This window comes from Phoca vitulina, unplaced genomic scaffold (assembly GCF_004348235.1).
Source record: "Phoca vitulina isolate PV1807 unplaced genomic scaffold, GSC_HSeal_1.0 scaffold22, whole genome shotgun sequence".
Lineage (NCBI taxonomy): Eukaryota > Metazoa > Chordata > Mammalia > Carnivora > Phocidae > Phoca > Phoca vitulina.
Genome location: NW_022589725.1, coordinates 45,310,616 through 45,336,614, shown reverse-complemented (window position 1 = coordinate 45,336,614; position 25,999 = coordinate 45,310,616). Strand labels below are relative to the sequence as shown.

Below are 25,999 nucleotides of genomic sequence, written 5' to 3'. Positions count from 1 at the left end.
CATTATGCACCAACACAGACTGTACACATCTGAACAAAAAATGGTTTTACAACCCTCCTGGTCCTTATGAATATTTAGCACTGTGTGAAAGATCCGCTGGCAGTCAAAGTCTGGTGAAATGCACAACTAATATTGCTCCTCTGTATTCTGTTATAATGAAATTATTGTATGTTAAAGTGAATTGTTTTACTCACTCATTTCTTCTTGCAGGGTTTCTTGTTTCTGCTTCTGAATTTTAATTTCTTGCTCCAGATCTTCTATCTTGCTGTTTTTATTAGCTAACTTTTGATTTAGTTCTTTCATTAAACGTTCATAATCAGCTATTTCCATATTCATCAATGTGGTTTGCTGGGCATCCTGCACATATCAGAAATAAAAGATCCACATGTTGGTAGATCAGTTAATTTTATTTGTAAAATTGCTAATTGCATAACTGTAAATTATGCCAAAGGGATAAACACATTCTATTATGCTTTTCTGTAATATAGAAAGTTTACACATCATATGAAGAAACTAGAAGTTGGTACTTTCTATTTTTGTAATTTTATAAAATATTTTCATTGAAGTTCATCATAACTTTCATTAACCACAATTGATAGTTCTACTCATGGAGTTCTTATTTATAAAATGTTAGCATTTAAGAAGCTCTATTTATACCTTTCTTTTTAGCCTCATCTTTGAAAAAAGTAGAGAAAAATTAGCCAAAGTTTTAAGTATAATATGAATTCCAACTTTTGACATTAATTAAATCTTCATGTGTCATAAAGCAATCCTGTACAAAAAAATGAAGTATCAAACCATTTGTGAACCTAGATTCTTCTGAAAAGATAGGAGTGAGAGAAATCTTAAACTTTCATTCTTTTGAGGCTAACAATTTATATATGGCTATGTTAGTTTTGAAATATTTCCTTTCTAAACTCTCAGAATCGTTTAACACTGTGAATATTGACCTCAGTTTTGAATCTGGTGTTTTATTTTACCTTTCTAACCAGCTCTAATTCTTGCATGGTTTTCTGAAGCTGTTTCTTTTCCTTCTGAAGTTGCAGTTGAAGTTCTTCAAGTTCATTTACAGAATTGGCATGCTCCTGAAATTAAAAAATACCACCCCCCCACCCCCCCAAACAAACCAACATTAAAAAAGGTATTGTTAGGGTCTATAAAATAAATCTGACATACTGAAATAAAAAAAGCTTGAAAATCTTTAAATATTTAAAAAACACGCACCCCAAAATCATAGCTTGGGATTCTCAACTTCATAGTTGACATACATTAAGGAATTAATGAACTCTGTTGTATTCACAAATGCTACTCATTAGTAAGTCTTTCCTTCACTTAAATAGTATGATATAAGTGTCACTATATAACATGAACTAATTCCACAGGACTGTTTTTACCTTTATCTTCTGCTCTTTCTGAAGTTTTTCAGCTTCCAACTCTTTGTCTGCCACTGCCTTGGCTTTTTGGACTTCTAAAATCTGTACTTCTAATAACTTTGCATTAGACTGTAGTGTCTCAATACGAGCTAAGAGATCTTCATTATCAGAACTTAATTTTTCGCACTAGAATGACAAATGATTCACTACTGTAAACATGTAGAAAATATGTACAGGAGAGGAAGAATAAAATGATACATTGTAAGATTGTTGGCACAGTATGAAAAATGAAGATTTTAAAAACAATTCCACATAATGTAAAATCAAGAGTAAGTTTAAAATACTATTACTGTTAAAATAAATTCTGCAAACATTACAAGAGACCAGGAACACTGGCAAAGGAAAAGGGAAAAAAGAAACCAAAACCAAAACCAAAACACCCCAGGGAGCTGAGATTAGAGCAATAGATAAGACATGATAGTTGTCAGTTGTTTTGTCATATTCTTCTCCCAACAATGGGAAGAACAAAATGAAATTTTCTATTAATTTTAATGAATTTAATTTTTTATGCAAAATTTTTGAAATTGAAATATACTTATTACATTTTTCATGTCTGCATTTACTCAATTTAAAATTACCTGAAAAGTCCTCTCAACAAAGTGGGTGTAGAGGAATGTACCTCAACATAATAAAGGTCATATATGATAAGCCCTCAGCTACATCATACTCAGTGGTGAAAAGCTTTTCCTCTAAGATCAGGGACAAGATAAGAATCCCACTCTTATTTATCAAAGTATTAGAAGTCCTAGCCACAGCAATAAGCAAGAAAAAGAAAAGGCATCCAAAGTAGAAAGGAAGAAGTAAAACTGTCACTATTTGCAGATGACAGGATACTATGTATAGAAAACCCTAAAGACTTCCCCCAAAAATGTGAGACCTAATAAAAGAATTCAGTAGAGCTGCAGAATACAAGATCAATATACAGAAATCTGTTGTGTTTCTATACACGAATAACAAACTATCAGGAAGAAAAATTAAGACTAAGTAATCCCACACAACTGCATCAAAAAGAAAAAAAAAAAAAACCTAGTAACCAAAGAGGTGAAAGATTTGTACATTTAAAACTATAAGACACTGATGAAATAAATTGAAGATGACACATATAAATGGAAAGATACTCTATGCTCATAGACTGGAAGAATTAATATTTTCTGAAAGTACAAATACTGTTACACTGACCAAAGCAATCTATAGGTTCAATGCAATTCCTATCAAAAATCCAATGGCATTTTTCACAGAACTAGAACAACAATTCTAAAATTTGTACAAAACCACTAAAGAGCCCAAATAGCCAAAGCAATCTTGAAAAAAAAACCTGGAGGTATCATGCTCCCCGATTTCAAACTATATTATAAAACTATAGTACTCAAAACAGTATGGTGCCGGCATAATAACAGACACATTGATCAATGAAACAGAAAAAAGAGCCCAGAAATAAACCCATGTATATATGGTCAATTCATTTATGACAAAGGAGCCAAGAATATACAATGAGAAAAGGACAGTCTCTTCAATAAATGGTGTTGGGCAAGTTGGATGGACACATGCAAAAGAATGAAACTGGACCACTATCTTACACCTTACACAAAAATTAACTCAAAATGGCATAAAATTTGAATATAAGACCTGAAACCTATTAAGACTCCTAGAGATTGGCAGTAAACTCCTTGACATTGGTCTTGTCAATAATTTTTTGAACCTGACATCAAAGGCAAAGGCAACAAAAACAAAAATCAACACATGCGACTGCATCAAACTCAAAAGCTTCTTTACAGCAAAAGAAACCATCAAGAGAATGAAAAGGCAATGTACTGAATGGAAGAGATTACTTGTAAATCCTGTAGCTGATAATGGGTTAATATCCTAAATAAAGAACTCCTACAACTCAATAGCAAAAAACCAAACAGTTTGATTTAAAAATGGGCAGAATATCTAAATAGACATTTTCCCAAAGACATATAGATGGCCAATAGGTACATGAAAAGATGTTCAACGTCATGGATCATTAGAGAAATGCAAATCAAAACCACAATGAAATATCATCTCATACCTGTTAGAATGGCTACTATTAAACAACAACAACAACAACAACAACAACCAGAAACAACAAGTGTTGGCAAGGATGTTGAGAAAAGGGAACCCTTGTGTACTGTTGGTGAAAATGTAAATTGGTGCAGCCACTGTGGAAAACAGTATGGGAAGTTCCTTAAAAAATTAAAAACAGAACTACCATATGATCCAATAATTCCACTTCTGTGTATTTATTCAAAGAAAACAAAAACACTAACTCAAAAAGATATATGTACAGCCATATTCACTGCAGCATGACTAACAATAGCCAGGATAAAGGATACAACCTAAGTGATCAGTGATGGATGAATGGATAAAGAAAATGTGGTGTATTCATACAATAGAATATTATTTGGCCATACAGAAGTATGAAATCTTGCCATCTGTGACAACATGAATGGACCTTGAGAGCAGTATGCTAAGTGAAGTAAGTCAGATAAAGACAAATACTGTATGATTTCACTTATATGTAGAATTGAAAAAAAATAACAGCTAAGCTCATAGAGAGAAGAGATGTTGCCAGAGGCACAGGGTGGGGTGTGGGTGAAATCAGTGAAGGGGGTCAAAGGGTGCAAACGTACAGTTATAAAATAAATAAACCATGAAATGTAATATATAGCATAGTGCTATAGTTAATAAGGTATTGAATATTTGAAAGTTGCTAAAAGAGTAAACCTTAAAATTCTAATTGCAAGAAAAAAATTCTTTAACTATGTATGGTGGCAGGTATTAACTAGATTTCACAATATATACAAATCATGATGTTGTACACCTGAAACTAAAGTAACATAATGTTATATGTCAATTATACCTCAAAATTTTTTTTTACCTGAAAAGTTGAATTCCTTAATTGTCTTGTAAGGTCTTCTATGTGATGCTCAAAATTATTAGCACGTTCTTTTTCCACATCCAGCTGCTCTGACTGCTTATCATATTCTAATAAAAGATTCTTCAAAAAAAGGCAAAAGGATTTAACTTCAGGCAATTATTATACATTCAACCAGACTGTATTATCAAACCATCTTGATATAACATTTATGAGTCCATTCTGAAAGCTTAAAGTATTTAAATTCAACATTTGGTAGAATATCTAACTGGCATTATATAATAAAATTAGTATAATTCAGATGACTTTTAGTATGGGGAGGAACTATTAGAGAGCAAAATGATTTTACATTTATACAATATAGTATCTGCAAGTTAAATATTCTAGTCATCAACAAAAATAAACTTCTGAAACATAAACAAAAGTTAGAGAAGGAGAAGAAAAAGTTTAACTTGGTTGCCTTAACTAACTCCACCTAAAGAATTCTGATAGGGAAATGTTTTAGGCCCAGCCTAATATAAGGTAGAAGTGCTAATGGAGGAACATAGGAAGATATTTTATAAAAACAGTGTCTCATACTCTGTGGCAAAATGTTTAACATTTTCTGAACTCTAAAACCAATGGAATTTTCTTTAATATTTCTGGTTTGTGCCTACTCAAGAACAAAATGCCCAGACTGGCCTTTTTGTGACATACTAGCAAATCAGGTTATCCTCCAAAATATGTACATGAGATTCACTGTTTCCAGACTGTATGTGGGATATTTTTTTTTTTCTTCCTCTCTCCTCTCTTATAAATCCTGTTTTCACTTTTGTTCCTGGAGAACTACTGACTGTTCTCCTTCACATAAATGAATTTTTGTGCATAATAACAAACAAAATCTGAGTTTTCTTTGAAAGTTTACTTTGGAAAGTCTCAAAAGTGGCCTTCATCCAGACCAGGACCTCTTGAGTCCTTGGCTCCCCTTCCCAGACTCCTTTGGGGTCTCGTGTGTGACAATTATATGCTCTTTCTGATTCCTGCTTGCCAAATCTGATTCTTGGCCAAATCTAATTTTGTTTCTAATTCTGATTTATACATAATCAACTATTATCCACACTGGTAGCTGAGTGTTAGAATCTGGGTTTCAATTTTATGGTCTATCCATCTTGTGATAGGTAAAAGCCAGGAATTGGGAATCTAGAAGCTGGCTTATAAATTTGTTTGTTCATGTTTATTTGTCTGAGGATTCTGTTACTTCCTGGCATATTGAGAAATCATTTGTGTTCTTTTCCACAGAGAGAAGATTTCACGTTTGTTTTGCATTTGTGTAAATTCCTCTAACTCCACAGATCAGAGATCTTTATCCTCTTAAACTCTATCTGGTCTTCTTTGTTTTTACTCGCTATGGTTCTAATAGTTGTCAAGGACTGCAAAAATTGAGTATCAAAGCTGACTCTAGTAAATAATGGCTCCCTACAGGAAATTCTGACTATAATCATATATTATTCCTAAGGGGAGCACTGGAACAAAAAATGAATGCCATGCACGCAATGGTCTAATTTCCTTGATGCATATGCTGATGCTTCTTCTCAGCAAAGAGTAATTATGAATTATCATCCCTTCAGAACTGTTGCATGTTCAGATCTTAAAAAAAAACAACAACTGATAAAGATGATGATTATAAGTGATACGAAGACTGGAAAAAGAAACTAGCCAAATTCACAAGTAATCCACAAAATTACTGAGCATCCTAATATTGATGCTCCTTAAGGAACCTAATATATATTTATATTTATATTCTTATACTTGCTCAGTTATAAGTCTGTTTTTACAAAAAGCGATAATTTTTTTTAATTTCATTTTTTATTTAAATACTAGTAATATATATGGTAAAATTGGTTTCAGGTGTAGAATTTGGTGATTCATCACTTACATATAATTCCCAGTGCTCATCACAAGTGCCCTCCTTAATACTCATCACCCATTTAGCCCATCCCCCCCGCCTCCCCCCATCAACCCTCAGTTTGTTCTCTATAGTTAATTCCTCTTTTTCCCTTCTGCTATGTTCATCTGTTTTGTTTCTTAAATTCCACATATGAGTGAAATCATATGGTACTTGTGTTTTTCTGACTTATTTTGCTTAGCATAATACACTCTAGCTCCATTTACGTTGTTGCAAATGGCAAGATTTCATTCTTTTTGATGGCTGAGTAACATTCCATTGTGTGTGTGTGTGTGTGTGTGTGTGTGTGTGTGTGTGTGTGAATGTATATATGCCACATCTTCTTTATCCATTCATCTGTCAATGGACATTTGGGCTCTTTCTATAGTTTGGCTATTGTTGATAATGCTGCTATAAATATCAGGGTGCATGTACCCCTTTGAATCACTTTTTGTATCCTACTACTACCCAGTAGTGCAATTGCTGGGTCGTAGGGTAGCTCTATTTTCAACTTTTTGAGGAACCTCTGTACTGTTTTCCAGAGTGGCTGCACCAGCTTGCATTCCCACCAACAGTGTAAGGTTTCCCTTTCTCCACAACCTCACCAACGTCTGTTGTCTCCTGAGTTGTTAATTTTAGCTATTCTGACAAGAGTGAGGTGGTATCTCATTGTAGTTTTGATTTGTATTTCCCTGAGGATAAGTGATGTTGAGCATCTTTTTAAAATGTATCTGCTAGGGATGCCTGGGTGGCTCAGTTAGTTAAGTGCCTGCCTTCGGCTCAGGTCATAGGGTCTTGCTCAGCGGGGAGCCTGCTTCTCCCTCTGCCTGCTGCTCCCCCTGCTTGTGCGTGTGCTCTGACAAATAAATAAATCAAAATCTTTAAAAAAAATGTGTCTGCTAGTCATCTGGATGTCTTCTTTGGAAAAATGTCTGTTCATATCTTCTACCCATTTCTTAACTGGATTATTTAGTTTTTGGGTGTTGAGTTTTATAGATTTTGGATACGAACCCTTTATCAGATATGTCATTTGCAAATACCTTCTCCCATTCTGTCAGTTGTCTTTTGGTTTTGTTGACTTCTTCCTTTGCTGTGCAAAAGCTTTTTATCTTGATGAAGTCCTAATAGTTCATTCTTGCTTTTGTTTCCCTTGCTCCCGGCAACATGTCTAGTAAGAAGTTGGGGTGGCTCAGGTGGCTGAGGTCAAAGAGGTTGCTGCCTGTGTTCTCCTCTAGGATTTTGATGGTTTTCTGTCTCACATTTAGGTTTTCCATCCATTTTGAATTTATTTTTGTGTAGTGTAAGAAAGTGGTCCAGTTTCATTCTTTTGTAAGTTGTTGTCCAGTTTTCCCAAAAGCATTTATTGAAGAGATTTTTTCCATCAAGTATTCATTTCTGCTTTCTCGAAGATTAATTGACCATATAGTTGTGGGTCTATATATGGCTTTTCTTTTCTGTTCCATTGATCTATGTGTCTGTTTTTGTGCCAATACCATACTGTCTTGATGATTACAGTTTGTAATATAGCTTGAAGTCCGGAATTGTGATGTCTCCAGCTTTGCTTTGCTTTTAGTGATTATCATTTTTTTTTTTTTTAAGATTTTATTTATCTGACAGACAGAGACAGAGCGAGAGAGGGAACGCAAGCAGGGGGAGTGGGAGAGGGAGAAGCAGGCCCCCTGCAGAGCAGGGAGCCCGATGTGGGGCTCGATCCCAGGACGCTGGGACCACGACCCGAGCCGAAGGCAGATGCACAACAACTGAGCAACCCAAGCACCCCAGTGATCATCATTCTTAAACATATCAGCACTGCTGATTTAATCTTAAATCCTGATGTTTCATCACAAATGAAATCCCTACCTTACTCAAAGATTTAGAAAATTTTACAACTATAAAACCTATTTTTAAAAATGTTTTAATAGACTTCATTTTTTTTTCTTTAGAGCAGTTTTAGGTTCACACCAATACTGAGAGGAAGGTACATAGATTTCCCATTACCCCTCCACCCCAAATGCAGAGCCTCTGACATTATCAACAAGCCCCACCACAGTGGTACATTTATTGTAACTGATGACCCTACAAGGACACATCATCCTCCAAAGTCCATAGTTTACATTAGGGTTTACTTTTGGTGTTATACATTCTCTAGGTTTGGAAAAATTTAAAATGACATACATCCTCCATTATAGATTATCATACAGAGTAGTTTCACAAGCTAAAAATCCACAGAGGATTTTCCCACCTCTTTCCATTTTCCCCCCACTTATTTATCCCTTCCTTCCCCAAACCCCTGGGTACCACTGATTGCTTTTTTTCTCAACTGTCTTTTGCCTTTTCCAGAATGTCATATAGTTGGAATCATACATTATGTAGACATTTCAGATTGGCTTCTTTTGCTTGGTAATAGTATACATTTAAGTTTCCTCCACACCTTTTCATGGCTTGATAGCTCATTTCTTTTTAGTGCTGAATAATACTCCATTGTTTGAATGTACCACAGCTTATCTATTCACCTACTGAAGGCCACTCTGGTTGTTCCCAAATTTTGGCAATTATAAATACAGCTGCTATAAACACCTATGTGCAGGTTTTTGTGTGGGTATGTTTTCAACTGCGTTGGGTAAATACCAATGGTTACTAGATTGTATGGTAAGAGTAGGTTTAGTTTCGTAAGAAACTGCCAAATTTCTCCCCAAATGTCCGTACTTACTCTTTTGCAACCCCACCAGAGTTCCTAAATGAGAGTTCCTGTTGCTCCATGTCCTTGTCAGCATTTGGTAGTGTTGGTGTTTCAGATTCTGGCCATTCTAATAGGTGTGCAGTGGTTATCTCATTGTTTTCATTTGTACTTCCCTGATAACATATGGTGTGGAGTATCTTTATATGCTTATTTGCCATCTCTTTATCTTCTTTGGTGTGGTATCTGTGAAGTTTTTGGCCCATTTTTAAAATCAGGTTTTGGTTGAGTTTTAGTGGTTCTTTGCATATTTTGGGATAACAGTCCTTCATCAGATATATGTCCTTTGCAAATATTTTCTCCCAGTCTATGCCTTCTCATTCTCTTGATATTATCTTTCACAGAACAGCAATTTGTAATTTAAATGAAGTATATATAGCTTATCAATTCTTTAATGGGTCAGGCCTTTGGTGTTCTATCTAAAAAGTCATTGCCATACCCAAATTAACTAGGTTTTATCCCATTATCTTCTAGGAATTTCATGTCTTATGTTTTACATTTAGGCTTGTGATCCACTGAGTTAATTTTTGTGAAGGACATAAGGTCTGTGTCTAGATTCCGTTTGTTTTGTATGTGCATGTCCAGTTGTTCCAGCACCATTTGTTGAAAAGATTACCTTTGCTCTACTGTCAAAGAACAGTTGACTATATTTATGTGGGTCTTTTTCTGGGCTCTCTATTCTGTTCCACTGATCTATCTGTCTATTCTTTCACCAACACCACATTGTCTTGATTGCTGTAGTGTTATAGTTAAGTCTTGAGGTCAGGTTAATCCTCCCATTTTGTTCTTCTTCAATATTGTGTTGCCTTTTCTGAGTCTGACCTATATCATTTTCCAAAGAACTTTTTACATTTGTTGAAAGGCATGTCTTTTCCTATGAGTATTCTCATTATTGCAGTTATACCTTCTGTTCTTGTCTCACAGTTGATATTCTATTCTCTTTTTTCAGACTTTTGAAATCTATATTCTAAACAAAGAATCTGGCATACCTGGTCTACCCATGGAGGAAAAATTAATAAAACATATTATGGGGTTCTTAAAATTGAAAGAAGCAAATTGCTAATGGCTCATAAAAGACAAGCCTATATTTAAACTCAAATAAGTGTTTTACAAAATGAATTTGTCAGATACCTTTATATATTAAGGATATTAATCCCCTGTCATATTTTCATGTTAATTTTATATTTTTATTATAGTTCAGTCTCTTTTTCTTTGTAACTTCTTTAACTGCTTTAAGTTTAGAAACATATTTCATATCCAGAACTCAAATGATTAAGTGTCTTATACTGGGTTTTTAAAAATCCCTTTCACATTTGACAAAACTCTTTAAATCCATCTAGAATTTATTTTGGTGTGTGGGAGTGAAGTAAAAATCTGACTAAATTATTCTGAAATAGTTATTTAATTCCTTCTTTGTTGGTTTCTATGTTTTTAGATCTTACTGGAGTAGTATATAGCATAGCTTACTTGGTGTTAGAACAGATCTGGAACCAGACTGCCTGAATCCAATCCTAGCTTTACTATGTTACTTGCTCTGTGATTTGAGTCTCTTAATCTCTTTGTGCCTCGGATTCCTCACTTGTAAACTAGCAATGTTAGTAACATATTTCTTGGGGTTCTTTTGAGAATTAAGTGTGATAAGATATGTAAAGTGCTTAGAAGAGAGCCTGGCCTAGAAGTGTTTGTTGTTATACAGAAGTCTCTATGTCTTCTGTTAATGTCTTATTTCTACATCAGACCTGTATCACATTATTATGGTTTCATAATAAATTTTAGCATCTGCTAAAGCAAGATGTCCATTTTCTTTTTTCACTTAAAAAGTATTAACTATTCTTGTGAGCTTATTTTCCATTTGAAACTTAGAATGATCAAGATTGCCCAGTCAAAAAAAATCCTAGATTTTTTAGTGAGATTGTTTTGGAACATGTAAACCAACCTGAAAACTAGTATTTCAAATAATAATAGTTGCCATATATATGTTCTGTAGTTTTCTTCATGAAGGCCAAATTTTCTCATTAAAGTTCTTCCAAAAATTTTATTTTTTGGCTATTATGGAATTTTCTTCTTTCAATCAATCCCACTTGGCTTACTTTCTTGTCCCTACCACCCACATTTATTGTTCTACACAGTAAGTTTCTTATATTTTTGTCTACTTTTTATTATTGCCACTGGAATTTAAGTCCTAAGAGGGCACAAATTTAGTGTATTTGGTTGACTGCACCTCCCTAGAACTCAGTATTCGGCCTGACTGTATAAATATTTGCCAAATAGATACATAAAAGAATGTAATGGCATTTATCTTACATTTAATGATGTCATTGCACTCTCATTTTATTTTTTTTTTATAATAGATTCTCATGTTAGGTTGACAAGCATTATTACCTCCAAATAATGCATTCATTTTCTTTTTAAACTGTTGTTTGAGCTTCAAGTTTATTCACTTGGCCAGAATATAAAATAATAACAGTAATAATAGCCATCTTTTTTGTTACTTATTTTATTAGGAAATCCCAAAACAGAATTTTAGTTTTAAAAAAATAATAGCTTGAAGGAACTTTAAAGCTTAGACACTTAAAATCTTGATACTAGGATGCTACCACATTACACAAAAAAATAGAAAAAAGGATTTACTAAAAAATACAAGGTGACTGTGTTATGGACAAGAGTTTCACATTTCTAGTACATTCCTTAACTTAGAAGTTACAAATATAACTTGCTATTAAAATAACTATTTTTACCTTATAGCTTTCTGCTCCTTGAATGAGATCTCTCATGGAAGTAGACAACTGATCCTTTTCTGATCGAACAGATTCTAGCTCTTCCCGTAGACTCTGGGCCTATTTTAAATATAAGAAGTTTTTTATGGACAGAAGTACTAGATTTTCTAACATGTAAAATTCTTGAAGCTTGCATTTTTAAGTCCCCTTACCTCTTTTTTGCTAGAATCTAGTTCTTTCTTTGCCTTCACAGCAACCAGTTTTATCTTATTTATTTTTTCCTCTTTCTCTTTGGATTCTTTTTCCAGATATCCTAAAAACACAAAATGAAAGAATTATATATGAACTCAAAAGGAAAAAAACCCAATTTACTTACTTTAGCCTTTGAAATTGACCTTTAACTGGGAACACAAAATCTGTAATTTGGAATTAAAAGTAATGAAATAAATAGCAAAAATATTAATATTTTTTAAGTGAAAGCTTATTCATTACCTAAGCAAGGCAAACAATGTAAAAAATTTCCTGCAATCAATCAAAATAGCCTATTTTTCTTAAAAATCATTTCATAAGCAGCTAGAAATTAGAGAGGGTGGTAGTACTCCTTTAATGTTAGAAGATTTCCTAGAGGGCACCTGGGTGGCTCAGTTGGTTAAGAGTCTGCCTTTGGCTCAGATCAAGATCTCAGGGTCCTAGAATCAAGCCCCTTATCGGGTTCCCTGCTCAGTGAGGAGTTAGCTTCTCCCTCTCCCTTTGCCCTTCCCCACCCCCACTTGTGCTCTCTCTCCTTCAAATAAATAAATAAAATCTTAAAAAAAAAAAAAAAAAGATTTCCCAGAAACTCAAGTACTGTAGGACTTTCGGTGGCAATCTGCAAATCAGGGTCATGTAGGGGAAATACCAGACACAGTTAAATAATTAGGCTCTATAGGCACACTCCTCTTGGTTGGCAGGTGTAATTTTTACAACTAAACCCATAACGTGTTTTACGTACCCAATCCTGATCTCTCCCTTAATGTCTTTAGCCATCTCCTCTATTTCAACTCCTGTGTTCCAGATCTTAATTCTTGCTATTTCTGCTTAAGTCACGATCTGAATTTCTGTTCTTGCTCGTTATTCTAGATGCACCTGTGCTCACAGCCTCTGCCTTCCTCTGCTGCTACAGGTGACTGTTCTGTGTGTGTGCAGCACTGGCCAGCTGTTCCACTTCTGCATTTCATTCTATAACCTTCTCACCCACTCAGGCATCAGTGCAGCAATGCTCCCTCTTTCTTGTGCAGCAAATCCCCCTAATGGATTTTTTCCCAACATGCAAAAAGGAAAATATCAAGAGCTTTAAAGCTAAGAGCAAACAGTGGAAGGACCAAAGAGGATGGGAAGAGGTCACAAAAGGACTGGTGAAACATCGCACACACACAAAAAGGCAAATCGCCACACTTCCCATCTGGCTATTGTCTCATCTCTTTCTTGTATAGCAAAACTCCGTGTAAGAGTTGTGTACACATGCTCTCAAATTTCTCTTCCCCCATTTTTTTTCTTGAACTCATTTCAATCAGGCTCTGGCCTTAGCATATCACAGAACAGGTTATCAAGTTACTAATGACCTCTATGCTGCGTAATCTAATGATTAGTTCATTGTACTAATGTTACCTGACCTATAGCAGCATTTGCCATGGTTAAATATTTGTTCCCTTTTGAAACACTTCTATCACTTGCACTTCATTGGTCTTAATTTCTAAGACATTTTATGCTCTGGGTTTTCCTAACTCACTGGCTACTCCTTCTCAATCTCCTTTGCTGTTCCTGTCTTTCAGATTTCTAAATGACAGATTAATTGTCTCTGGTCTTCTTTTTTCTACATTCACTTCCTTGGTGATCTCCATTTTATGGCTTTTAATGCAACTATTATGTTAACTACAACTTTTTATCTCTGGTCTAGCTCCCTCCCCCTAACTCCAGATTTGCATATTTAGCAATCTACCTGACATTTCCATTAGGGTTGTTATATAACATGTCTCAAACTGAGTTCCTAATTTCATCTAACTCTACCTGCCTCAATTATCCACCTCAAGAAAATAGGATTCATCATAAAATCTTACAACTTCCTCCTCTCCCTCTTCTCCATCAGACTAATTGGGCACTAAACTGAAGGATTATGGGCACATTACTTAATACTTCTAAGTATTTGTTTCTTCATTTTTAAATGGGAATAAAATAGCTACCGCGTAATGTTAGTATGATGAAGATGCGTTAGGAAAAAGTCCCAATTGCTCTGCACACGTTCTTTTGCTTTTGTGACGGGACTCCTGCCTCTCCAGGAACTTCTTGGTATGCTCCTTAATCTTATATATATTAACATACATGCACCTGCTGTTCCCTCCTGCCTCTTCTCTTGTCAAATTTCTCATTCTTCAAGACACAACAAAAGTACAGCCTATTCTGTGATGTTTTTTCCTAACTCAAGACAGTTAATCATGCCTTCCTGTAGTGCCAGCACTGTATCTTGTCCACACCTCAAACTACTGCAATAACAGCCCCTTCTGGCACTGAACTCTTTGAAGACATGGTCTGTATCTTAATCACTCTGCTATTAATATAGTCTGGCATTCAAATAAAGTTTGCTAAATGAATGAAAAATCCCAAAACAATCATGGAACCATTTATAAAGGGAATCACATCAGTCCTTGGGATTAAACAAGAAAGTGGTAATTTTGGAAGGGAAGGCAAACAGATGGCAGAGAAGCAAGAATGGGGACATTAGAAAGAGACAGCTAGTTATTATGATTAAACAACTCATTAACTGGTTACTACATTTCTCAACAGACTCTAACACTACAAGAATCTGTGTAATTCATTGCAACAATATATGCAAAACCATACTTACCTATTTTTTCTTCCAGCTCTTTTACTAAAGAAGGTTGATCATTTTCTACAGGTGGTTTCTCTAAGGAATCCTAGATTTTATAGGAAAAACAAAAAGAAAATCACTTCATTCCCCACGATGAACTGGCCATCATGTCATGCATGAGAAAATCCTCATTAAAGAAAATTCACATAAAAGGGAATTTGATGAAGTCTTTTTCCTACCTTGACAGACCAGGTAATACTGACCTTATTAGGCATATAGTATTTACTATAAAAAAACAAACAAACAGTAGTATCCAAGGCCAAGATGAATAACCTGACACATATCAAACACAATGCAATAGGGAAAGATTAAATGATTATTGTTTATCATACTTTCATAAATTTTTGGAGAAAAATCTAATATTTTGGCTAAAGTTAAATACTGCAATAGCCCACTTTTCTGCTCAACAGTGCTCTTTAAGAAAGGTATTATGTATATCACACAAGAATGAAATTCAAGTCTTTTTCATTATGTAGTTTTAGTGGTGACTGGTTGCACAATTTTAACCAGGACATTTAACCCCTTAATCATTTAATCTTATGCAAGATCAAGATTCTAAAATGATCTAAAACCAAAAAGTGACCAATGTGGATAGAGGATACACAACACGAAAATGTTTACTGTACTTTCAGAAAATTGTCATTTGAGCTTAAATGATGAAAATTTACTTCTAAGTGTAAAAATTTAATGTATATATTTTCTCGAATCTAGGACTAGAATTAAGAATTTATTTAAATTAATAAAATTGAAATAAGAGTACCTTTAATAATAACAACTCTGCTCTCACATCCTGTAATTCGGCTTCTTTTTGTTCTAGTGATAGCCTCAGATTTTCATGTTCCTTTACAAAACGCTGTTCTTTTACCTTATGGGTTTCATTTTTGCTACATAATTTTTGAGAGGCTTCTTCAACTTGACTTAAAAGATTCTGATTTTCAAGTCTTGTTTTTTCATTAGCATTCTTCATTTCTAGAAGATCAGACTGCAAGTCCTCTTTATGTGACAGTGTTTCTTCTAACTCTTTCCTTAAGAGACCTTTCTCTTGTTCATGGTCTCTTAGTAAAGATCGAAGTTCTTCACACTGAACTGTATTCTCTTCTTGAAGGCACTCAATCTTTTTTTCTAACTCTGCTGCCCTTTTATCATAGTGAAAAATCATGTTGTGTTTTTCCTCATTTATTTTAGTTAAGGATTCACCTATTGCTTGCAGGACATTCACAACATCTTGTTCTTCATTTTCTTCTGAAATTTTGGACTCCATCTGCTTAAGAAAACCATACAACTGAGTTTTGACAAATAACTTCTGAACCTGCTCATTTTCAAGCAGTGTACTTAAATTATCTCGTTCTGCAACCACTAACTGAAGTTTCTTTTCTAATTCAGAAATGTGTTCCGTAAGCATAAAAGCTCCTTCTTTTTGGGACAGGAGAGCTTCCAAATCCCTATTTAACTCGTTCTTTTCTGAACTTAATCTATTATTTTCCTCATAAGGAGACTTCACTTCAGATGACAGTGCTTCCTGGTCTTCAGAAATAATTTTTAATCGAATCATAAGCTTTTCTAGTTTTTGGTTATTTTGATCCTTTTCTTTTAAAGTTTCTTCTAGTTCTCCCGTTAATTCATTTACCTTTTGTTCTAGTTCACTGTTGTACTGGCTAGTTTGTTCCACTTTTTCCCTAAGTTCTATGACCAATCTTTCTTCCCTTTCACATTTTTTATGGAGATTATCCATCTCTTCATGAGAAGATTTTATTTTTCCTATGAAAATATTTTTTTCCTCAGTAAGAGAATTTATCTTTGCTTCAAATTCTTGTAACATGGTATCTCTCTGACTGAGACTAACTAAACATAATTCATTCTTTTCTTGAAGACTTTTTATGGTATTTTCAAGTTCTGGTACTAATTCTTGTTGGGATAACTTTTCGTTTTCTCTCTGGAGATGATTCACAGTTTCAAGAAGAGCATCTTTTTCATTAAAAGCAGTTCTGAGCTTCTGTTGAAGTTCATTAACATCAGATGCTTGCTGTTGCTTCATTGATTCAAACTCTTGACTTATTTTCCCAGCAGATTCCCCCAGTTCTGTTTGTAAGATTTCCATAATCTCTCGCAAACTCTCATAATTTAAAATTGCTTCTTGCTTTTCTTGCTGTAGGTTTTCACATTGCTCCTTAAGACCCTGTATTTCAAACATTAATGTTAATTTTTCTTTTTCTGAGCCTGACAAAAATGTCTCATTTAGTTCTGATATTTCTTTTTGATGTTGTTCCTTAAGACTCTGTACTTCTTTGTTATGTTTTTCTACAGTATAGCAAAATTGTTTATTTGAATCTTCTAGCTCAGATTTTAATTTTTCAATTACACAACCCTGTTCTTCTTTAGCTAGCAACAATTCATTAATTTTAAACTCCAAGTCTTCCCGTTCATGAAAAAACTCATCTTTTATATGTTGTGCATCAATTTCAAGTTTTAATTTAAGATTATTCATGTAAGTTACCTCATCTTTTAAGATACTATGTTGAGACTCCAATTCTTTTAAGGTATTTTCTAAATGTTTGACTTTTTCGTTTACTACTCGTTCTACAAAAGCATCTTCTTTTAAGACCAAAGGACACATCTGATTTTCATGGTTTGCATTTGGTGCATTCTTTAAGTTTTCTAATTCACAGTCATATTTCTCCTGAGTGTTCTTCTCACTTGCCTCACCTTGTCTGACTAAATTCTCCTTTAGCTGGTTTAAATTATTTACTTCTGCTTCACGTTCTTTAGCAGATGCTTCAATTTGGCACATCAATTCTTTAACCTGCTCTTGGTGTGTAGCTTTCAATTGCAAAAGCTCTTTTTGCAAACTAATAACATCTTTTTGGTAATGCTGGGAATTAGCCTCAATGACTTCTTGGAGATGAGTAATTTCTTTCTCCTTTTCATTTGTGGCAGCTCTTAGTTGTTTTTGTAGATACAAAATTTGCTCCTCAAAGGCTGGCCTGATATTCTGAATCTCCTCTTGTAGTTTTTTAACATTATCTTCACAGTCACCCTGGAATTTAAGTTGTTCAGAAAGTTCTAATTGTTTTTTGGTTACTTCTTCCAGTTCCTTTTGCAAGCTAGCTTTATCTTCACTGTGCTTGGAGTGTACTGCCATTAATTCATTTTTCAGATTTTCAATTTCTTTCACATAGTTTCTTTGCGATTGTTCAAACTCCTTGTTCACCTCTTTGATCTTAGTTACAGAATCCTATTACAAAAACAAGCACACAAAAATTATTTAAGACAAAAGAAACACCTGCCTTCAGGAAAAATATTAGCCACAGGCTAATTAGAAAAGGAAGTGAGCAAAAATGTACATAGAGAAATATGATACTGAGATTCCAAGAATTCTGCACAGGCTGTGACTACCTTAAGTATGACAATATACTGCACATCAGCAGTATTAAATATGTTATTCAAAGTAATAACTAAAAAGACAAGAAAACACAAAATAATAACTAAGAAATAAGAAATCTCTGAGTTTAATTTCCTTTTAAAAAGTGATAAATTATGTAAGTTGCATTAAGTCACAAGACTTTAATTAGTATCTCCTGAGTAAAATAATAAGGGACTTTTGGAGAAAATTAGCTCAGACCCAAAAGGCAATTGAGTATCCTAGAACTGAACAGATAATGATATTTAGAGTACGTGTGAGAATCAACTTAAGTACTGTTTCACAAAATATGTAATCTTGATTAATTTTTAATAAAGAATGACATTATAGCAATAAGTAAGATTAAGCAATGCAACAACATTGACTCCATTTCTATGTATCCAGATGATTTTTAATGATTTTTCTTTTTAGATATCAACTTGTTTTCTTGTAAATTATTATAATCAGATCAGATGCTCGTTAAGGTCTTAGCTCTAAAATTCATGACCATATTAGTTAACAAATAAAAAACCAAACAATAAACTGTTGCCTTACCTCAACCTCTTGCTTCATTTTACTATTTTCCTTCTTCAGACAAAGACACTGTTGCTCAGTCTCTGCTTTTTCCAGAAGAATGGCATCCAGACGTTCAGTCAATGCCTGTTTTGGAACAGGATGATTTGTTTGCCTGAGGTTAAACATGGTGGATTGACCACATGCATAATTTTCTCTTCACCTTTTCCAAACCACACTGAAGTAAGGATAAAAGACTTAAAAAGGTCTATACACAAGAACAAAGAGAAAAGGAGAAAAGAAGTGAGGATATGGGAAATTTCACCATATTTTTTGAAAACTAAAAAGTGGAGGAGCAACTGAATTAGAAAGAGGAAAAGTATAACTCACAGTACCTTCACAAGGAAACACATATGAGAAGCTGGCAAATACTCTAGAAAACTAAATGCTCAGAAATCGGAGGCCCCAGATACTGTTAAGGGAAGTATAATGTGTGGGATTCAAAAATTGGGGATTGGTTGAAAACCTGAATAGGGAGTGGTTAGAATAACAGGCAAGAAATCACTCGTGTCCCTTCTTCCTCAGAGACAGGTTTGTTCTCTGCAGAAATTAAACAGGATAGGAAGTTAATGAAACAGAAATTAAATCAACAAGAGTCAGTTCTTTGAAAAAAAAATGCTAATGAAACAACCTCTAGCAAGACTGACCAAGAGAAGACAGAAGTCACAATCATAAAAATAAAAAGGAAACATATTTACATATAAATCAGAGATTAAAGAGTTAAAGAGAATATTACAAACAATTATTTGGCAACAACATTAACAACTGAAATGAAAGGAATAAAAATTGCTAGAAAAATATAGCTTCATTAACTCAAGAAAAAATTAAAAACCATAATTAATACTATAACTATTTAAAAATGAAACTAGTGGCTTAAAAATTGTCCACTAAAGAAAACAGAAGAAGAGTTTTACAGGTGAATTCCATCAAATTTTCAAAGAACAGATTATCCCAATTACATATGAACTTACTCAGACAAAATAAGAAGCAATTCCCAAGTTATTCTATAAAATTTGCATAACTTGATACAAATATCCGAGGACTTTACAAACAGGAAAATCATAAATCCAATTCACCACGAATCCAGATAAAGTTAATCCTAAAGGTTAAAATCTAAATAATGTTAAAATCCTAAATAAGTATTAGTCCACTATCACCCTAGATTTGCTTGCCTCTGAACTTACATGAAATAAAGAAAAACTTTAACAAAAACAAAACAGATGCAGAAAATTTAGAGTTTTATATAAAGTTATAGCTATTATTCAGACAGGGGTAGAATAAAGCCATTTTAAAATATGGGATGACAACATTTTTCCTCCCAAACATCCCTTCTTAGAATGCTACAGAAAGACATACTCTATATAAGATAGGTTAACCAAGAAAGTCAATGACATGTCACCTAGCAAACAGGGGCCAATAATAGGAAAGCAGTATAGAAATTCACAGGATTACAGCACAAGGCCAATTCCAGGAAAACTGTGCGGCAGACCAAGAGAATGACCAGAACAAATTAGTGTAGGACAGAAGGCTCTAGAAGGAGGTGGTCCAGGAAAAAATGGAAAAGGTTATTTGATCTATTTGACCGAAAGTAAGAGTTGTTGTGAAAGATAGCTAAATTTTCATCTGCTGTAGCAGCAAGTTAAGAGCTAAATGTCTAAATGGATAAATCAAAGAATAGCAGTATAACCATATATTTTTAGAAACAGAAATAATTCTGTTATTTAGTATTATAATAAGCTCTTTAGTTATTAGCATTATTGGTAAATCATATGCATATATTACTTTGGTTAAAACAGTTTTAGTTTTAAAATGAGTTTTTCACATTACATAATGTATTGCAATATAAACTTCTGACTGGTAAATATCAGGGGAAGCCTAAATACATTCATTAAATTTAGGAGATATATAGAGGCCATTAACTGAAAACAGCTGTAAAAAACCTTGAAGGTTAGAGGCACAGAATGGACAGTTATTTTTTAGCAAACATAGATTTGATTCCAGCAAAGAGATAGTAACAAGAATGACTGTACTAGAAATTCCATTCTCTTAACATGCAGTTTTCACCTTCCCCTTGCATTTAGCAGCAGCATATAAGTTCACTATAATACCATACACTTCAAATTTTGACATGGAAAATATGGATTATTATTCCTATATTTAAAATAGAAGTCAAACACGTCAGCTTTGAATAAAATTTTAGATGTATCCCAATGCACTAGAAGATCACTACCAGAAATAAGATGATTTCCAGAAATTTTAATTACAATTAAAACTTATAAAAAGCCATAAATTTTTAACATTATAGGAAAAACAGAAAATTCTGTATTCAGAGCCTCATTTTTCTAGTGTACTTTTTCCAATGAAGAGATAAAACTTAGAAGTTTTCCAGAGGTGTAGAGAATGTATTATATTGCAGTATAGGATTTTTCTAAAATAGAAAAATTACTTATAGCAGCAGAATAACTGATACATATCTCTTTCACTCCCCAAAGTAATTCTCTCATTAGAATTAGAAGCCAAAGGTTTTGTTCTCATGAATTTTACCAAACTTACTTTCTGAAACTTGAGTGGTGAGGATAACATGCTTTAATATGAAATTAACCTGAAAAGTAAAGCTCGTTAACTTAGAGAAATTTTCTAATCTCCTCTTTAACAGTTTTGACAGAAAGGGAGAATACACTGCTCGGGAATAAGGAGGAAATAAGGGGCAGATATTTAGATATTCTGGAATGCAACTGTATAACAAGTATTTCAAGGGCTAAGAGTTAACTGATACTAAATTATACAAAAACCCCTTTTTAGTGTGTATGTATTAAATACCCCCACAAATAAAATATGCCAATAACATATATTACAATGAATTTTTTATTTTTTTAAAAGATTTTTTTTATTTGAGAGAGAGAGATAGCGAGAGATAGTACAAGCAAAGGGGGGGAGTGCAAATGGGGGAAGCAGGGAGAGGGAGAAGCAGGCTCCCCCGAGCAGGGAGCCCGATGCGGGACTCGATCCCAGCACCCTGGGATCATGACCCAAGCCGAAGGCAGACACTTAACCGAATGAGCCACCCAGGCGTCCCTACAATAAATTACTGAGAACTTATGTGACCGATGCAATTTTAAGTTCTAAGCATGTATTAACTCAAAATACAACACCTCTATGAACAGTAGGTATTATTATTATTTTCTCTAGTCTACAGGTGAAGGAACTGAAAGGAAAGAAACTTAGGTATGGCCACGTAGGTAATACATGGCAGAGCAGGGACCCAAAGATCTGAATCAGGGTGTCTGGCTCTAGAGTCAATACTCTTAGGTAAATATCAAGTAGTTTTACTTCAGCTATCACTGATTAATAAAATACAAAATGACCAAATAAGCAAAGAAAACTACTATGAATTCACTAATACTTAAGTAAATCAGTACACTGTGAATCCAAATGGTATTTGTGCACACTATGCATGCTTTATATACTGTCTTAGCTAAATAAAGAACAAAGCAATCGTGTGAGATATCCATGGGGATTTAAAGCTCTCTTACAGTAACTCTCTGGGAGTCCTTCAATTGTACACTGCTCACAAGTTGGGAGCCCCCTAGTAAGAAAATAAGATAATTTATAAACTTATAATCAAAGAACAGATATCAAGACTCAAATTATAAATACAGAAAAAGAAAAAGATTACTGCAGAGCTTTGAGAAGTAAAAGAAACTCTAAAGAAGATTAGGCCAAACTGGGGGTGGGGTAGGCATTTAGTCAGCATTAAGGGCATGTAAATAAGAATAACCAATTCAGCTTCTTTGACAGGGAATAACAAAATAAAAACAGTACCCTATGATCTAGTAAAAGCATGTAAAACTGAAAAGAGAAGAGAGCCTGGTTAGGGAGGTATCAAAAAAAGTCAAGTATGACACGAGGCATTTACCATACAGCCATGGAAATGGAGAAAGCATACTGATAAACTACAGTGTTATCCTGAAGGAACTAGAAGTCACTGGTGGCTGACACACGTAGAGGATAAAGGAAACAGAAAAACTGAAGAGTCTCTAAAGTTAAAAGTCCTGAAAAACAGGGCTGCCACTGGTTGTCCAGGCAAGGGGATTTGGTCTGAATATGAATATGAAGACAAGAAAAACGGGTGAATATTTCTTTCCCCAAACAGCTCAAAATGTCAGTAGTCACATCCAGGAATATATGTCTATTAACAGATTATATGTATCTATTAGCCTAAAAATCATCATCAAAGTCCTGAGCATGGGTTTTCTGAGGGGGAGAGGGAAGAGCAGGGCTGTGATTAAGGCAATCCCCTAATTACAGAGTGTGTGGGATGAAGACGAGAGAGAGGAACACTCATTTTAGAACAGAAAGGGATGGAGAGGTCATTTAACTCTTTTTACAGGCAACCAGAGAGGTAAAAAACTTAACCAAGGGCAGGGAGGAAGTGGACAAACAAGGACAGAAAGCCAGACAGGGCTCTGGCAGACTGACAGCTTTAAAGGAAATTTGATTTGTCATTAGACATTTTCTCTAAGTAAATATATAAAAATTAAAGCAATATCTGCAACTGTTGCATTACCTTAATAATATCATCAGTTCCTCCAGCAACAGGTTTTGATTTCAATTCCTCAATTTCTTTCTCCAATTCTAAATAATTATTAAAAAAATTCCAGTTCAGAAATGAAGAAAATAATTATTGTCTAGAGTGATAAGTACATTCTTAAAAAAAAAAAAACCCACTACAAATTAGAATACATTTAAGCAGCAGATATTTTGAGAAAGTATTAACTTTACCCAGTATTACCTTTTATTTTCCTTTTTCTTATGGAAAACTCCAGACAAATAAGAAAAGTAGAAAGAACAGTATGATTAATACACCCATCACCTTAATTCAGCAATTATTACACGGACTCTTGTTTCATCCCGGCACTTCTCCCTTTTCCTTTTTTCTTACCCATCCTGATACTTTTGTAGCAAATCCCAGACATATTATTTTAGCTGTAAATAACTTCTTACTGTATAATCTTAAAGCAACAACTAACCTCATGTTAAGCATAAATGCTAACCTATTTCATTAACTCATGTCTAGGTCTGGAGCCTAGAACACCTTTCCAAATACATTACTCTCTTTATCACAAGCTGATCCAATCTCCCTAAACACAATTTGACCTTTTCTAGTACAACATAAATCTCGGCTTTTAGGCTGGGCAGTTAGCATTTGTTAGTCACAGGAAATTCATGGCCTCACCACATATATTAAAAAGGATACTAATATCTACATCCTTTTGGAATATAAAGGTGAATAGGCAATCAATCAACTTCAGCAAATAAATATACTTCAACATTCCAGGAATGGAAATCTTTTATTCCTTTACTTGAGGCATCTTTTTACAAACCCTTTGGGCTCACAACCTTATGTCTCTAACATTTCAACTGATTGCTCTAGAAAAAAAAAATGCTTTTTCAGACCAACATACAATCCAAATGAGTAAAAAAAAAAAAAGTGCTTAATTTTAACAATTTAAGATCCTTTTCCCTGACTTTATTTTAATAATTCAAAGATAACTGCAGTTTAGTGATGTGAAATGGTAAAAAAAAAAAAACAAAAACAAAAAACACAGGCAAATGGTTAGAATGTTAAATAGTAATAGATTTCACTATAATTATGATTTTATTGGATATACTGGTAAACAAAATAAGCTAATATACTATTAAAAACCTACTATTTTTAACCATGTTTCAATGAGATTGTGGTGAAGATGAATATTTTCAACACAATACCTGTACATCGGGATTTAGCTTTCTGTATTAGCATCATCTGTTTCTTGGCAAACTTGATAAGATCTTCCTTGGGCAATGTTTCCAGCTGAAAGATGTAATGATGTTACCAGTTTGTTATAACTCATGTTTCTATTATACCACACACACACACAAAACCATAATGTCCTCTTAAAAACATCCTACTGAATAAATCTTTATGTCAACCAAACCACATTTTTAAAAAGTAGCAAATGCAACTTCAACTTAATAATTACTAGGTGAGCAATTACTATGAAATGTAAAACAACAGCACATAACCTCTTATGTACATATATTCTTGTTTAGGTTAAGACACTTTCTGCGTTTTGATTTAATTGTAAAATTAGGGGACTGGGACTAATTCTACTTAAAGTTCCTTGGAGCTGTAAAATTACTCTATTCAAGGCTGAAATAAGTCTTTGGCTACATGAAAACATGTAAGCATAATTACAGTAACAAGACGAATCAGGGTGCATTAAGTCTTTTTAAGAAATCAGGGAAATCACTTAACCCTTGGGACTCAGTTTTCTCATCTGTAAAATCTGGATAATAAAAGTACCTGTCTTACCATTTAAGCTTACCATGAGGCTTAAATGAAGTAACTGAGTGTTCAGGTAAGTGCCAAAAACTTAGTATGCAAGCAATAAACCACCATCTTTTTAGAATCATTGAATATTAAATGTTGTATGGGACCATAAATATTACCTAATTCAACTCTTTTTTTACATCATAGGAGAGGTCTACTTATGTCACTGCTCTTTCCACTACACTATATAAATCCTCGTAAATTAGATTGCTTTGTTTAATGTTTGAAAAATTGCAGAATCTCTCAGCAGCATTAACCAGAAGCAGGAAGTAAACAAAAAGTCAACTCTTCTCATAGCAGGAAACTTCAAAAAGAATAAATAACAGATTGGTTACTGTGGGAACTAAAATTGAGATCCCTTGGAGAAGTATTTCTTTTAAATAGGCCACCCCACCGACCCATGCCAAAGTTCTCCATTCATCACCCTTCCACTCTTAGGTGAACCCGCTAGTCAAGTACTGTATTCTCTTCACCTTAGATTTCCCGGTCCCAGGGGTGGCTGGGGAAGCCATCCCATCTTGAACAGGATCCTGCAAAACAAAATCAAACCCAGGTGTCCGAACTCTTTTCCTAATCCCAGACGGAACGCTGGAACCTTTATAGGTAAAAGCCCTTCCGTGGAATCAAGCGTAGGAAACTCCTACGTGAGAAAGAATTGGGGAAGGAGGGGATCTGTCGCTGTGACAAATCGTATACTGTCTGGCTGTAAAGGGGCCAGATAACCGCGGGGGCTGAGTCTGGGGCAAGGGGGAGACCAGGACAGCGCGGGGCTGCGGGGCTGCGGGGAGCGGAAGGGAGGCTGCAAAGCCCTCACACGGCGCCCATCCCCGTATCCCAAACCGCGGCGCGGGAAGGCCCGGCAGGGAGGTGGTGGGCCCGGGTCCCAGTCCGGCCGCCCCGGCAGCGTTACCTCCATGGCAGCCGGCCCGCAGTGGCCACGAAACCCCACAGCCCGGCAACCCCTCTGCCCAGCCGCCGCCGCCTCCGCACTTCCGTCTGCGGCCGCCTCTGACGTACCCTCGGCTCCAGGTTAAAGGTCGCGCT

The 25,999-nt window shown here is 34.6% G+C and overlaps 1 protein-coding gene across 1 annotated transcript in view; it reads right to left on the bottom strand.

The window, feature by feature from the left end:
- Nucleotides 1–25,962, bottom strand: part of GCC2 (GRIP and coiled-coil domain containing 2) — a 65,428-nt gene extending 39,466 nt beyond the window's left edge. The window contains exons 1-13 of the mRNA XM_032419434.1: nt 25,866–25,962; nt 25,429–25,485; nt 24,352–24,436; nt 23,150–23,217; nt 18,565–18,669; nt 15,373–17,844; nt 14,589–14,658; nt 11,920–12,020; nt 11,729–11,827; nt 4,333–4,452; nt 1,395–1,559; nt 981–1,085; nt 195–357 (exon numbers count right to left, since the gene is read on the bottom strand). Of these exons, the coding sequence (XP_032275325.1) occupies nt 195–357; nt 981–1,085; nt 1,395–1,559; nt 4,333–4,452; nt 11,729–11,827; nt 11,920–12,020; nt 14,589–14,658; nt 15,373–17,844; nt 18,565–18,669; nt 23,150–23,217; nt 24,352–24,436; nt 25,429–25,485; nt 25,866–25,871 (3,616 nt within the window). The 5' untranslated portion in view covers nt 25,872–25,962. The remainder of the gene's footprint in view (nt 1–194; nt 358–980; nt 1,086–1,394; nt 1,560–4,332; nt 4,453–11,728; nt 11,828–11,919; nt 12,021–14,588; nt 14,659–15,372; nt 17,845–18,564; nt 18,670–23,149; nt 23,218–24,351; nt 24,437–25,428; nt 25,486–25,865) is intronic.
- Between the last annotated feature and the right edge of the window lie 37 nt (nt 25,963–25,999).